We start from the raw sequence: 16,091 nt of genomic DNA, 5'->3' as shown, positions 1-16,091 counted from the left end.
ATCAAATATAAATTAACTTAAAGTCTAATCCATTCTTCTATTATTTCCACTTAAAAAAATATAGAGTAAGAAGAGAGAAGATTCAAATAAGCTCAATTCAAAATGAAAATGGAGACATTATAAACGACACCACAGAAATACAAAAGATCATTTGAGACTATTATAAACACGTCCGTGCACACAAACTGAAAAATCTAGAGGAAACATACAGCCCTCCAAGCTTGAATCAGGAAGAAATAAGAAATCCTAAACAGACCAATATCAAGCAGTGAGAATAAATCAGTAATAAAAAAAATTGCCAACAACAACAAAAAAGCCCAGGGCCAGATGGATCCACAGCCAAATTCTACCAGACATTCAAAGAAATAACACCAATCCTACTGAAATTATTAAAAGATTGAAAAAGAGAGAATCCTAACTCATTCCATAAAGCCAGTATCATCACCCTGATAACAAAACCAGGAAAGGACATAACAAAAAAAGAAAACTAGAGACCAATATCCCTGATAAACATAGATGCAAAAATCCCTAACAAAATACTGGCAAACAAAATCCAACAGCATGTCCAAAAGGTATTTTACCATGATCAAGGAGGTTTCCTCCCAGGGATGCAGGAATGGTTCAGCATATGCAAGCCAATAAATGTGATTCATCACTGAAACAATTAAAAGTAAAAAAAAAACCCAGATGATCATCTCAATAGATGTGGAAAAAGCACTAGATAAAATCCAGGATCCCTTAATGATAAAAACTTCAATAAACTAGGCAAAGAGGAAACATACCTCAAAATAATAAAAGCCACATACGACAAACCCACAGCCAACATCATACTAAATGGGGAAAAGCTGAAAGCATTCCCATTAAGAACTGAAACAAGACAAGGATGTTCACTCTCACCACTTCTATTAAACATAGTACTGGAAGTCCTAGCCAGAGCAATCAGGCAAGAGAAAGAAATAAAGGGCATCCAAATTGGAAAACAGTAGTCAAACTACCTCTGTTTGCCAATGATATAATCACATACCTAGAAAACCCTAAAGACTCCACCCAAACAACACCTAGATTTGATAAATGAATTCAGTAAAGTCTCGGGTTACAAAATCAATGTACACAAATCAGTAGCACCAACAACGATCAAGCTGAGAATCAAATCAAGAACAAGAACTTAATCCCTTTTACAACAGCTACAAAACCAACCAACTAACTCACCTAGGAATGTACTTAGCCAGGGAGGTGAAAGATCTCTTACAAGGAGAACTACAAAACACTGCTGAAAGAAATCATGGATGACAAATGAGCAGAGATACATCCCATGCTCATGAAATGGAAGAATCAATATCGCGGAAGAGACCACACTGCCCAAAGCAATCTACAGATTTGGTACAATTCCTGTCAAAATACCAACATCATTTTCCACAAGATTAGAAAAAACAATTCTAAAATTCATATGGAACCAAAAGAGAGCCCAATTAGCCAAAGCAATCCTAAGCAAAAAAAGCAAATCTGAAGGCATCACATTACCTTACTTCAAATTATACTACAGGCTATAATAACCAAAATAGCATGTTACTGGTATAAAGGTAGATTCATAGACCAATGGAACAGAATAGAGAACTCAGAAACAAAGTCAAATACTTAACAACCAACTGATCTTTGACAAGGCATGCAAAAACATAAACTGGGGAGAGGACACTCTATTCAACGGATGGTGCTGGGAAATCTGGATAGCTACATATGGAAGAATGAAAACTGGATTCCTATCTCTCACCACATGCAAGAGTCAACTCAAGAGGGACTTGGATCAAGGACCTGAAACCATGGAAATTCTGGAGGTAAACCTGGGAGAGGTTCCTCTGGACATTGACCTAGATAAAGAATTTATGACTAAGACCCCAAAAGCAGATTCAATGGAAATAAAAATAAATAGATAAGACCTAATTAAGCTAAAGAGCTAGTACACAGCAAAGAAATCCTGAATATAGTAAACAGACAACCCACAGAATGAAAGAAAATATTTGCAAACTATGCATCTGACAGGTAGTATCCAGAATCTACAAAAGACTCAAATCAGCAAGAAAAAAAAAAAAAAAACCGAACAATTACATCAGGAAATGGGCAAGTGACATGAAGAGACACTTCTCAAAAGAAGACATACAAATGGCCAAGAAACATATGAAAACATGCTCAACATCATTAATCATCAAGGAAGTACAAATCAAAGCCACAATGGGATACCACCTTACTCCAGCCAGAATGGCCATTATTAAAAAGTCAAAAAACAATAGATGTTGCCATGTATGCGATGAAGAAGTGAACACTTGTGCACTGCTGGTAGGAATGTGGATTGGTATAGCCTCTGAAGAAAACAGTATGGAGATTTCTCAAAGAACTAAAAGTAGATCTACCATTTGATCTAGTGCTCTCACTACTGGGTATCTACCCAAAGGAAAATAAGTCATTATGTCAAAAAGATACCTGAATGCACATGTTTATCACAGCACAATTTACAGTTGTAAGAATGTGGAACCAACCTAAGTGCCCATCAACCAATGAGTGGATAGAGGAAATGTATATGTACACCATGGAATACTACTCAGCCATACAAAGGGTAGAGATAGTGTGTTTTGCAGCAACTTGGATAGAGCTGGAGGATATTATTCTAAGTGAAGTAACTCAAGAATGAAAAATCAAATAGCATATGTGCTTACTTAAAAGTGGGAGCTAAGCTATGGGTACACAAAGACAAATAGAACAGTATAGAGGACACCGGAGACTCAGTAGCGGGTAGGGCTTGGGGGAGGGTCAGGGATAAAAAACTACATCTTGGGTACAATGTACACTACTTGGGTGATGGATACACTAAAATCTTAGATTTCACCATTATACAATTTATCCATGTAATCAAAAACCACTAGTTGGTTAAAAAAAAAAAAAAAAAAAAAAAAAAAAAGAAGTCAAAAGAAAATTGACAAATAAATAAAAAACGAAGGAAAAAATCACTTGTTCCCCAAAAGCTACTGAAATAAAATAGGGGAAATTTAAATACATTTATGTAGTATTATGGTATTAGTCCCTAAATAGTAAAATTTTAATAGCTTAGGAAACCTTTGTTTGCTTAAACAAATTTTTTTTGAAGTTTTTCTCCCATAGGGAGTAGATTGACAAAATATGACCATTTTTTCTGAAACAAATTTGATCCTGGTATTTCTGAATCAATGTATGCCAGTAGAATCTCCTAAAGCAACACTGAAAACCTTGCAATTCGTGCTTATTTTTAAGAAACTACAGTAGTCAGGTAGACAATATTACTATTCAAAGTCACTACTGACCTCTTGACCTCTCTCCCTCTCCATTGGCGAATATTATTACTGCATGAGTAAAAATATGCAGTAACCAACCTCTCCTTTGCCCCGTAGGACATACTGCTTTCTCTGAATGAGTTCCATTCGCTCACAACAATTAACCTGTTGTTACTTGATGATCAATACATGAATTCTGAATATTTAAGTATCTTCAACTATAGTAATTTTTTTTTAAAGCTTTCATTTCTTTTTTAGTGTATGGAAGAAATGGAATATAATTATGAAAGTAAAGTACCTAAATAGCACCTTAAAATATAATTTTACATGATCAAATTAATGTAGAAATGATTACAAAGAATTATAAAGTACATGATTATCTCAAATATAAGTGTATCAGTATAAATGACCCAAATAAATGTATTGCCAACCTCTAAACCACTATCGCTAACTTTAAAAAGTCTTACTTTTATTTCAAAGATGCATCAAATGGTAGAAATGTCACTGAGAAACATTTACTGTCATGCAGAATCTGTACTATATGAGCTAATTAGAAAAAAAAAAAGAAGTCTAATGGGAAAATGGTCATCCGTCATGTGGCAAAAGCAAGGTACCAAACTATAAGAGTATGGTCCCAAATATCTCAAAACAATTACACATAAAACAAAAAATCCAGACTATTAACAAGTAACAGCTTTTCAGGGCAGGTAACATTATTGTATAAAATCTCCCTCTTCCCATAAAATGTATATGTTCAAATGACGCTGGCAAACCAACCTTACAACATGCAGGGTCTGAATGTGTTGCTTCAGCACAATTAAAGTTTACTGTCTATCTAGGATCCCCAGAATACACCCAATACATACCAGTATATACACATACTGGGTGGATAAAATGCTCACATTAAAACACACTGACATGTAAAAATACATATTTATGGATTATGCAAATATACGGCATTTTTATTTTCCATATTTTTATGTGTTTTCAAAAATTTTCTAAACAATCTATTACTTTTATTATCAGAAAAACTGCAAATCGACATACTAAACAAAATGGAAACCCAGAATGATTCAACCTAAAAAACTTAGGTAAACTTTAGAACACAGTGAAAATGTGTCTATCATTTTTCCCTGGATAAATTTTATTATCATTACTTTGTATCCTATTTATTATGAAATATCTTCTCAATGCCTTTTAAAAAGCCCCAGGCTCAAGGATCAAAATAAAAAACAAAATAAAAATGATTTTCTAATCATAAGTTTTTCTGGATTACAGTAATAAGATGTTAATTGAAAATAAATATAGTATCACCACTTGTAAAGAAAGTTATCACTTTTAGGATAAAATTACTTTGAATTTATAAAAACAGGAATAAAACATTTGGGAACTTACAGGAAATCCTTTAGTGATAGGAATTTCAATATTAAAGATGAGGATTCGGGCTCTGAAGCGAGTGCAAGCTTTAATAGGTTCTTTGGGGCCACAAAATACGCAGCCAACACTGTAAGAACAAAAAAAGAGGAAAGGTAGTTGGGGGACAAATTTATATCAAATAGAAAGACCTCAAAAACATTTACAAGGAAAGTAAAACAATTAGTTAGGGACTTTTTCTAAATATTCCCTTCTGAGCTAAAACATGGCTTTAAACCATTATTAACCTTACATCATTTTTACACATTAGAGCTTTCACTCAAAGCACATGCCAAGTATGTTTGCTGACATGTATTAATTAAAATTTTAAGTAAGTTTGCTTACATTTCCACAGGTGTCTATTTTTGGTCAAATGAAATTCAAAACTGAACTAGTAGATTGCAAAATACATGTGTTTAGAGGTGAGGTCCTATATGAAGACAACAGTTGCTTAAACTCATTTTCTCACTCACTTGATTTTGATGATATCCATCCCAACCAAAGTAAGACTAACATGATCGCCTGCTGCTGCCCAATCAACAGGTTCATCATGCAGAGTGATTCCTGGAAATGAGTAAGAACCAAAGCATACAGTGAAACACCTCGATATCAAACCATAACAACCAACAGAGTTTCGCTGATTTGTGCTTCATCAGTCACTACTCATCATTTTCAATATGAATGGATTGAGAGTAAGAAGTGTAACTGTGAGCGTTGAGGAAAACACATTTCCTCTAGAACTGACTCTTCTAGAATACCACCCTAAACATAAAGTGACTTGTATTTGCCCATAAAAGGCCGACTTCTGCTTATTTAATCAAGATTTTTAAACTAATTGACACAATTGGTATATTCATTAAACAGGCCCCATTCAAATATTTCTATTATATTAATGGATACAGACAAAACACAGTTCAAGTTACTCATAATGACATAAAAGATGGGACTGGAGAAGATGTCTAGCAGTATTTTCTTGAGTTTTGCTTTTAATTAGACAACCACCTAAACGAGTAATCCTTGTTTTCCACGTAACCCATGGGACACGTACTCTCAGTCAGAATTTCAAATGGTCCTCTCAGCAGGCCCCTTAACTACTCCTGGCTCAAAAGAACTTCTTTCCAGAAAGAGATCTGCGTACTAATGATTGCTTATATGAAAAGAAAAATATTAAGGAAATAGTGATAAGAAAATTTAATTTAAAAATGATCCTAGGTGTTGCTATATATCTGGAGATATACATCTATTTACCTAGACATAGTCCTGAAGGTAGTCGGGGAAAGCAGTTCCCAAGGGCAATACTCAGCTATCTTATTCAAAGGTTTTTAAAATATATGCCATATTTTCTGATTTTATGGAATCCATTTATGGATTAAGTTCCTTTCCATAGGAATGCAGGCCTTTTGACAAAGAGAATGTGTAGGCCAACCATTGTGGATAGTTCTTGATTGACATGTTGACATGTTCTTAGTAAATTATAATCCACCCATATCTTTCTGAAAATACTCATTTCCTATGCAGCAGGGAGAGTTTCTGACTTTTAGGGAGCTCAAGGATTTAACTTTAAGAGCTCTGAGACAATCTAGAGTTTTATGCAAAATATCATGTATGTGCACATCTGCATTCATCTTGAGAAAAGAAGGCATAACTTTCTTCAAGTATCAGAAATTCTTCCTCCCAAACATGTTAGCAATTATGGTATTAAGGAATGTTTGCTAAATATCAACTTACTAGATTTCACTTTAAAATGTAAATTTAGAATGACTGTATCTGAATTTTGCTATGAAATACGGAATTAAAAACAGAAGCTAGGTATTTACATACAAAAGATATTGCCTTTGGCTTAAAAATTTGTAGAGGTTTCACACTACAAGTTCAATTAACAGTATAAAATTTTCCAAAGGTAATTATATTATCTGGTTCTTCTTCCCCTCAATGATGTTACACTGTTTCACATACGACATTTATCAAAAAACTTTTCTCACTGGATAAACATTACAAAAAGAAGCCCTTTTTTAATACTCCATGAGCTTGATATGTTAATAAAGCAAAAAAAGTAATTTAGAATTTCTATTTGTTGGTAGTAGATTCAGTCAAGTGTTTCTTTTGGGACAGTACTGGTTAGAGAGCCACAGTAGTACCCAAAAATGTTGAGACAGAACAGTGCATTCAAGAATCAAGTAAACCAAGCAAAAGCAGTAAGGTTAGAAATCAAGGACTGAGAATCTCTCCGTTAAGTTAAAAGTCTGGCTCTTAAGGAGTAGGGTGGTTCTTCCCTGGGGCTTCTGATAAGACTTCTTTCTTAACAAACACTGATTAAAGACAATACTTTAGAGTTTACATGTGGAAAGTATAGAGAAGACGGGGGTAAAGAATGTAAGACTTTCAGAGGTGACTAAGGATTTTAGAGATTACAAGGGAGCCAATCTCAAGGTCTGTGATAACTTTAGGATCATGGTTTTAATTTATGGCTCTTAATCATAAAAAAATTCTTGTTCTCAAAAAAGATCATTAACATACCAAAAAAATAGTGTTTCAAAAGTATTATAGCTCTAATCACTTTAAAAAGCAAAAGCAGACACCTGTACTTGCACACAATGAACAGATCTATAGAAAATGACACTGTTTTTAAAGTGCATATTACTTTTTATCAAAACAGAAATTTCATGATCCCTAGTGGGCAGAAATAAAAAGTTCAAATGGAAATAACTGGTTTTCGTTCCCTTACTCATCTTTAAATATAGTTTAAACCATGTAACTTCAATAGATACTAATTTCTTAAACTTTTCAAGAAATCTTCTTTTAAAGAGAGCATATTAATTCAAGAAAAACATACATTCAAATTTATAAAGTAGTCAGGTAAATGTAAACTATAAATTAAGAGTAACAGAGAAAAAAATACTAAAATCTAAAAAATTTTTACATTTTCAATAGGTTATACTTCAGCTTTTTTTTTTTTTTTTTTTTTTTTTTTTTGAGACGGAGTCTTGCTCTGTCGCCCAGGCTGGAGTGCAGTGGCCAGATCTCAGCTCACTGCAAGCTCCGCCTCCCGGGTTTACGCCATTCTCCTGCCTCAGCCTCCCGAGTAGCTGGGACTACAGGCGCCCGCCACCTCGCCCGGCTCGTTTTTCGTATTTTTTAGTAGAGACGGGGTTTCACTGTGTTAGCCAGGATGGTCTCGATCTCCTGACCTCGTGATCCGCCCGTCTCGGCCTCCCAAAGTGCTAGGATTACAGGCTTGAGCCACCGCGCCCGGCCTATACTTCAGCTTAAAGTGGTTACAAATAATATTATTTTATAGTATAAAACAGATCTTCAGAAATCAGAGGCTTAAAGTTGGAAGCCAGAATAAAAGAGGTATAGAATTAGAAAGTTTTAGTCAAAATTTGGAAAATAACACACATGTACATGTAACATATAACACGTATACATATACATAAATATATATGTATGTATTAGATGTATTAGAAGACAAAAATAATTATCAGCCATTACGAAAAAAATATTAGATCTATATGCAGAAACAGTGACTGGTAATTTAAACTAGTTTAATTTCTCTTTTCAACATTGGGTTTTTTTTCCATTTGAATCTTACTTATATCTTCGTATAAAATATACCTACATTTTTGGCATAAACATGATTGAAGTTGTTAATTTATAGTTTTCTGAAACATACATTTCAAAGTAACAGACTATAGAAGGCTGCTTTGCCATTGACTAGTTAGGGTCAGGCTGGGACTAGATCTAATTTCTGCCGCAGAATATTATTCCAAATATATCTGTTAGGTATCTATACATATCTGGTTAAATCCTAACCAGGCTTCTCAAATCAGTGTCAAAAACAGAATGCTACCACAGTTAGAATGTTACATGTATATATATATAGACACAGTCACAACAGAAAAAAATCGTTTAATGTTTTCACATTTTAATCTTCAACAGTCAGTATCATTTTGACAGTCAGTTACAATTTCAGTAAGAGGTTACTTACTTTGGAGTTGTAACTAAACTACTTTTTAAAAATCTGCTGTCTCAACTTAAGGCCTGTTTAGCAAAAGCATCTTGTAGATAAATACCTTTTACGGTACAAGTTTCATTAGGAGGCATTGCCTGTAGTCGGTCACCAGTTTGGATATAACCAGCTTCAATTTTACCAGTTATGCAAAATCCAGATCCTTGATCTGCAAAACATACCAAAATCTTACGATTCATACAGCAATGTTATCTGATGATTAATACTGTTAACTATACTTAGTTCCCAAGTAGTCATATAAAACTAGCCGTTCAATGGACATTAAATAATAGTCATTTCAGAATTAACATCTCCACTAAGTATGTCATACCACACTTTACTTTTTTTTTTTTTGCAAATAAGACTTATATTACAAAAAAAAAGGTTCATTCCTTTCTCAAATATTCATTGATAAATAATAAATATTTGAGTGCCAGACATTATACTAAACTCTGGGGATAAAAAAAATAAAAATGTAAGTCCCTGCCCATAAAGATATACTAGTGAAGAGAAAGATGAAAACAATTACATTGTCCTGAGACAAATGATATTTAAAATATACAATAGAAACAGAAAGGTGCACCAAAGAATCCATGATGGTGAGAATAGACATCAGGGCACTCTGAAGAAGGAGTAAGTGTTTATTAGGTAACTTGTATGCATGGGTAGGGAGAAAAAGGAAGACACTGCTGCCCAGGAAACTGTGTGTGCAAAGGCATAACCAAGTGTGGGATGGGCTAAGAGCCATGTGTCACTTGTTGGGGCTATGGGGCCATATAGAATAATGAAGAAAAGGCAAGACAGCAGGCAACAGAGATAGGCAAGGGAGAAATAATAAAGGGGTCTCATAAATCACGCTTAGGGTTTAAATTTCATCCTGCAGTTAAGTAATAAGAAGCCAGTAAATACTGTGACCGGAGAAGTAAGGTGATGGTATTTCTGTCTTAGAGTAGAGGCTGATACAAATGCACAAACTTACTACAGAAAGGGAATAAACTCAAGAATTCGGGAATAAAGAATAACAAGTTTGGAGTGGTAAGGAAAGTGAAGACTAATGACAGACAGGGGAAAATCTGAGATGATGATGCATTAACTGTGAGATATGAAACTAAGGACAAGATCCATTTTAGGCTTGGTAAATCTGAAGTGTCTATGAGACATACACATGCAGAAGTTGCATTCCAGGGGGGACCAATCACACCACATTCCATAAGAATGGTAACCCTAAAAGAACACTCTCCCAGGACAGATGTCCAGTAGTGCTTAGACAAGTGAGTGGAGAATGAGTGAAAAGGTTTGGGTTGGAGATACAGATTTGGGAAGCATCAAGATGCAGTAGGTAGAGAAACTCATGGATGTCAGTTCGAAAGGACTTGCAGAGTAAGAAGAGGTCTGAGGCATAGCAGAACACTGTTTAAGAGACAGAGAATGAGGAGCCCACAGAGAAGATATAGAGCGGTCAGAGAAACAGACAGGTTAACAGGAGAAAGCAGGTCACAGAAACCAAGGGAGGAGTTTCAAGGTGGATGTGGCTACCAGCATCAGAACCAATGCCAAATTCAAGTAAGATAGAATTGAAAGTGTATATTGACTTTGGCAACCAAGAGGTCATTTCATGACCTCAGGAGGAACACACTCAGGAGAGCAGCGTAGGCGGAAGCCAGGAAGCAGCCTGAAAGGGGAACAGGAGGTGAGAAAGTACAGTCAGTAAACACTGTTAATCAAAGAAAAGTAACCACCTCTTGTATTCTTGACAAACAATGGGCATCTTGGAAACTATTAGCATATTTCCTCTATTACTAGAACACTGGAAGCTAATAATGATAATGATAAATTTCAATTTCATTGCATGATTTTTTCAAAGCACCTTCATTCATTCATTTTTTTATTCATATATTAAATGTATTATGTGCCAGGCACTGGGTTAGGGCTGCAGATATAGATAAAGAAGAGACAGTACTTGCCTTCAAGGAGTTCATAATCTAAGTGGGATAAACAGACAGCATAGAAAAAATTATAACGCTGCATGAAAGCACAATGACAGAGGGTACAGAGAATACAGAGGGAACACATCAGGGCATGTGGGCAGGTAAGCACGCCGGTTATCAATTTACTGCTGCTCAGTTCCAGATTCACTCTGCATTGCCGGCTCTGTGACAATGGAGATTAGGAGGACAAATGACACCCTTACAGTTTTTATTATTCTAATAATAAATCTTACATCCTTTTATTTATTGAGTTTTTAAATTGTATTTCCATTTTATAGTCTTCTATACGGGATATTGCCCATATTAAGTTAGTTATATTCTTAGGTATTTAATATGTCATCTCTTCCAGCAAGCTCTGAACCTCTTTTATGTTGGTCCTTCCTCAGGCCTACCTATAAAGTTTCTGTATATCTTTTAGTTGCATTGTTATCATAGTTAATAATTCTTTATATTACCTTTCCCATTTCACCTATGTGTAGTATCTAACTCCTAACTGGATCCAGACTGCTACAGATGGATAGGAAATGGACAAGTAAAGAGAAAGAACAATACAACAGGGAAGTATGGGTAGACATGTGGCAATAAACACATCCTGTCTGGTTAAGAAACAATAAACAATACAGTTTGGTTGAAGGATTTCAAAACTAAAGGAATCTAATGGAAGGAAAAAAAAAACTATAAAGTTAGAAAGACAAAAGGCAAGGTTTTCTTATGCTTGAAAGATGAGAAATGGTGAGTAAACTAAAGCTAAGTGACTAAAACTGTGCATTTTAAGATTAATCTGGCAATGATCCATACTTGGGCATGGAGAAGAGAGACTCTGAAGGCAATATACTGTCATAACTTAGTCCAGGAAAGAAGGTTAGGAGGGAATGGGGAAAAGGGGGCTATACTGAAGAAGCACTGCAGAGGTAGCACTTACCTTTGAAAACATCAGACACACATAATCTAAAAGGCTTGTCAATAGATCGCTGGGGAGGCTTAAAGGAATCTGGAAAAAAAAATTGCAAAAGGCAAGGTTTAATTTAAAATTAAATGTCTGACTCACTTCAATAAACTCATTATAATCCCACTTCTCCTAGAAAGTAACTACTTTTTGTAATTACTAATAGCAAATTAACTGTCACTAATATACACGTTGAGCATCCCAAATCTGAAATTCTGAAATCTGAAATGCCCCAAAATCTGAAACTTTTTGAGCGCTGATATAATGCTCTAAGGAAATGCTCATTGGAGCATTTTGGATTTCAGATTTTTGAATTTGGGCTGCTCAACTGGTAAGTATAATGTAAATATTCCAAAATCCACCCCCCAAAAAAATTAAAATCCCAAACACTTTGGGTCCCAAGCATTTCAGATAAGGGATATTCAACCAAGTAATAGTTTGTAGTTTATAAAATGAATGTTAATCTCATTTAATTTTAACAAGTCTATAGATATGTAAACCAGGCACTAGGCTCATTAACTGAGGAAAACTGAACACTAGATAGGTTAAGTATTGCACATGATGACAAAACAGGCAACTTAGTTCCTCTGACTACAAATCCTATGCTTTTTCACTATCTCCCAGAAAGAACTCTAAATAATAATACCAAGTTTATAATGCATTAAAGCTAGAATGGCAGCATACTTACCAATTTGTTCTAATAAACATAGTCCTTTATACCATTTTGTGAGTTCACTTGACTGAGATCTTGTGATTAGATTTTCACCACTGAGACCACTTGTAGGAATAAAAGCTACATCACTCTCCTATTAAAAAGAATGACTTAAGAAACTTAATACAACATTTTTTAAAACGTTAAAAGATTCACCATTACCATAACTGCACCAAGTTTGCAAAAGCAACAATGTACTTTTTAAAAGGTAATAGAAATCATAGAACTACAGCCCCAAAGTCATCTGATCCAATTAATTTTCAACCTTTTTGATTGTGGAAAACTTGCAAATTTATTCCAAAATATTCAAGCATTTGGTAACAAAGGCATATTACAGATGCTTGCTGGACAAATTCCTCCCTATCAGTTTCCACATTCCTCTATGACCTCCCTAAACGTATACCATCTAAGTTAATAAGTAGGGTAAAAGTATTTTGCTTACATAAAAACCAACCCAAATATTAAACATATGCAATTTTCTAAGGTGAAATAATCCAAAGAATATATTATATACATGATACTCAAGAGAAAATAAAGCAAAGAGAATTAAACAAATTTAATAAGAATATCAAAGTATTAGTTTTTCCTCTCATATCAGTAAGATGACTTAAGGAAAGTAATAACAAATAAATCTGAAATGATCTTACCTTAAAACCTGCTTGCTTAAGAAAGTGCCCAAGTTTTCCAGTAATCTCTTGAAATCTTTCTTGTTGCCAATTAACCTGATAAAGATCCAATTTATTTTTAAAACTATGCTTCAGAACATGATACATAAAATTTAAATTTCTGCAATGAAATATAATCAAGACTATATCAAATATAAATATAAAATCTATTAAAATCAAAACACAGAATATCAAACCTTGCTAGTAATATGATCTAAAAGTAACTGTTCCTAAAACAGAAAGCCTAGAAATAGTCTCTAGTACATTTAGAATTTTCTATATATGCTAAAAGTGATTTCAAATTTGGGGGGAAAAAGTGAGTATTTTACTCACTTTTGCTTGGACCAACTGTTAGAACAAAATAAAATAATCAGCACTCCCCTCAAGCCAAATAGACTAAAAAAGTATACGTAATATGAACTCTGGATAATGACATGCCACTGCAGTATTTAGGGGTCTGCAACTTACATGGAAATGCATGCCAAAGAAATGGATTAATGGATAGATAAAGAAGTAGATAGAGAAACCAATATGTGATCAAGTATGAGGCAGAATCTTAACAAGTGGGTATAATATGGATGTTTATTGTAAAATTTTTTTTGCTTTTCTTTATAGTGAAATTTTTCATGGTCAAATGCTGGGAAAAAATTAAAAGTACATGTAATAATGATACCATAAAGGAACTAATAGCAAATGTGGGTGAATCAGATCCCAGGGTAACAAAATACCTAAGCAGGCTGGGTGCAGTGACCCACACCTATAATCCTAGCACTCTGAGAGGCTGAGGCAGGAGGATAGCTTGAGGTCAGGAGTTCCAGTCTAGCCTGGGCAACACAGTGGGATACTATTGCTCCAAAAAATTAAAAATTAGCAAGGCATGGGGCACACACCTGTAGACCCAGCTACTAGGGAGACTGACATGGGAGGACTGCTTGAGCCCAGGAATTGAGGCTGCAGTAAGCTATAATGGCACCACAGCACTCCAGCCTGGGCAACAGAGTGAGACCCCCATCTCAAAAAAAAAAAAAAAAAAAGAAAAGAAAAAGAAAAAGAAAAAACCTAGGCATAAAGATAGAAGTCAAAAGGAACTATTTATAAGTTCGAGTATATGTCCAAAACATACCATAAACAAAAAGTAAAATAACAAATTGGAAAAGATATCTAAGAGAGGATGGAGGGGTAATAACTTTAATAAATAAAGTATGTTTACAAACCGATAAGAAAAAAATAGTTATATAAATGAGGAAATTATATAAATAATTCCCAAAAGAAAAAACAAATTGTTAATCAACAAAACATATTTAAATGCAAACATTCACAGAACAGTAAATGTTTTAAAAAAGAGGAATCATGTTTTATACATAAATTGGGAAAACAATTTTGTAATAACAGCAGTGGTGATAAGAGTTTAGAAAAGTAAATACACCATATGTGCCAGAAGTAAATAACCAGAATTTTGCTCAAAGGCATTTTAATCATGTTCAGCAAGTCTTAAAAGGTATATTCCCTTAAGCCCAGAAATTTCCATGGAATGAAACATTTCTAAATACATATGCAGGAAATGTTCAAAAGTAAATGTTTAATAAATTATATCTTTAAAATAGACTAGAATTCAATCATAAAAACAATACCCTCTTTATCTAAGGATTATTAATTACTTGGAAACATGTACAAGACAAGAAAATTATCTTTTTTTAAAAAGAAGATGATAAAACAGATAACCCAATTTTGTAAATAAAAAGATTCTTATCTATAAAAATAAATTGCATGAATATACAAAATGAAATATTATAAGTTTCTGGGTGGGAAGGAGAATTGGAAATACAGGTTTATTTCTGATTTTTATACTTTCATTCTGCTATAATAAACATCTATTATTTTATAATTTAAAACAATTTTTAGGTTTTAAAAATTAATTTTGAAAATAAGATGTTCTTGCTTAAAAATTACTAGCACCTCTTTTAAGATGAGAGCAGAGAATTTATTTTTAAAAACATGGCAACTGACTAATAAAATAAACACTAGTGACATCTGAGGTCATCTATATGAGCAGAATAACATCTTAATTAGCATCTTAAACAAATCTTCACAAAGCCCTTAAATACCTGATCCATTTTATTAACTGCAACAGCAAGCTGCGTCACTCCCAGAGAACGGACCAAGAGTCCATGCTCTCGTGTTTGTCCTCCAGTCTCAAATCCAGCTTCAAACTCTCCCCTGCTGGCATCTACAACTAAAACAGCTACATCCGCCTAAAGAAGAAAAATAATTGAAACCAGAAAAAATGTTTCAGCATTTTAATTCAAAGGACAGATTATTCAATTAATTATGTTGTCAAATTTTTAAAGGAAGACCCTAACTACCCCCATCAAAACAAATCAAACAAAAGACTCCCAAAGATGGATTAAAATTTTAAATAAAAGTCACCAAAAATAATGACATAAAGACCAAGAAAAAATGGCCATATTTGATTATATAACAATTAAAATATCTAAGCAAAGGAGGAAAAATATAAACAAAATTAAAACATAAATAAACAGCAACCAGGCACAGTGGCTCATGCCTGTAATCCCAGCACTTTGGGAGCTCAAGGCAGGCATATCACCTGAGGTCACGAGTTCAAGACCAGCCTGGCCAATATGGTGAAACCCCATCTCTGCAACAAAAACAAAAATTAGCCAGGTGTGGTGGTGCACACCTGTAGTCCCAGCTACTTGGGAGGCTGAGGTATCAGAATCACTTGACCTGAGAGGCAGAGGTTGCAGTGAGCTGAGATCGCACCACTGCACTCCAGCCTACTCGACAGAACAATACTCCATCTCAAAAAAACAAAAAGCAGTAAACAGGGAGGGACAAACATTAGTAACACATAAGGTAAAAGTTATAATCTCTATAGAGTCTTTACAAAAAAAAACAAAAAAGAAGACATAGCTTTAAAGGATACAAGCAAGCTATTTGCTAAAGAAATATAAATGGTCAACAAACATGAAAAAAATTCAAATTCAGTAGAAACCAAAAGTTTTAAAAAGTAAAATAAAAACACATTGACATAGTCCCCC

General features: G+C 34.1%; 1 protein-coding gene across 3 annotated transcripts in view; it reads right to left on the bottom strand.

The window, feature by feature from the left end:
- Positions 1 to 16,091, bottom strand: part of HBS1L (HBS1 like translational GTPase) — a 93,764-nt gene that overhangs the window by 9,334 nt on the left and 68,339 nt on the right. For all 3 annotated transcript variants that reach the window (XM_050787952.1, XM_050787953.1, XM_050787955.1), the window contains 7 exons: positions 15,138 to 15,284; positions 13,015 to 13,089; positions 12,344 to 12,461; positions 11,632 to 11,700; positions 8,786 to 8,890; positions 5,186 to 5,276; positions 4,695 to 4,803 (listed from right to left, as the gene is read on the bottom strand). In XM_050787952.1, coding sequence (XP_050643909.1) covers positions 4,695 to 4,803; positions 5,186 to 5,276; positions 8,786 to 8,890; positions 11,632 to 11,700; positions 12,344 to 12,461; positions 13,015 to 13,089; positions 15,138 to 15,284 — 714 coding nt within the window. The remainder of the gene's footprint in view (positions 1 to 4,694; positions 4,804 to 5,185; positions 5,277 to 8,785; positions 8,891 to 11,631; positions 11,701 to 12,343; positions 12,462 to 13,014; positions 13,090 to 15,137; positions 15,285 to 16,091) is intronic.

Source organism: Macaca thibetana, chromosome 4 (genome assembly GCF_024542745.1).
Source record: "Macaca thibetana thibetana isolate TM-01 chromosome 4, ASM2454274v1, whole genome shotgun sequence".
Lineage (NCBI taxonomy): Eukaryota > Metazoa > Chordata > Mammalia > Primates > Cercopithecidae > Macaca > Macaca thibetana.
The sequence above is the reverse complement of the archived record's forward strand: the minus strand, read 5'-3'. Positions and strand labels throughout refer to the sequence as shown.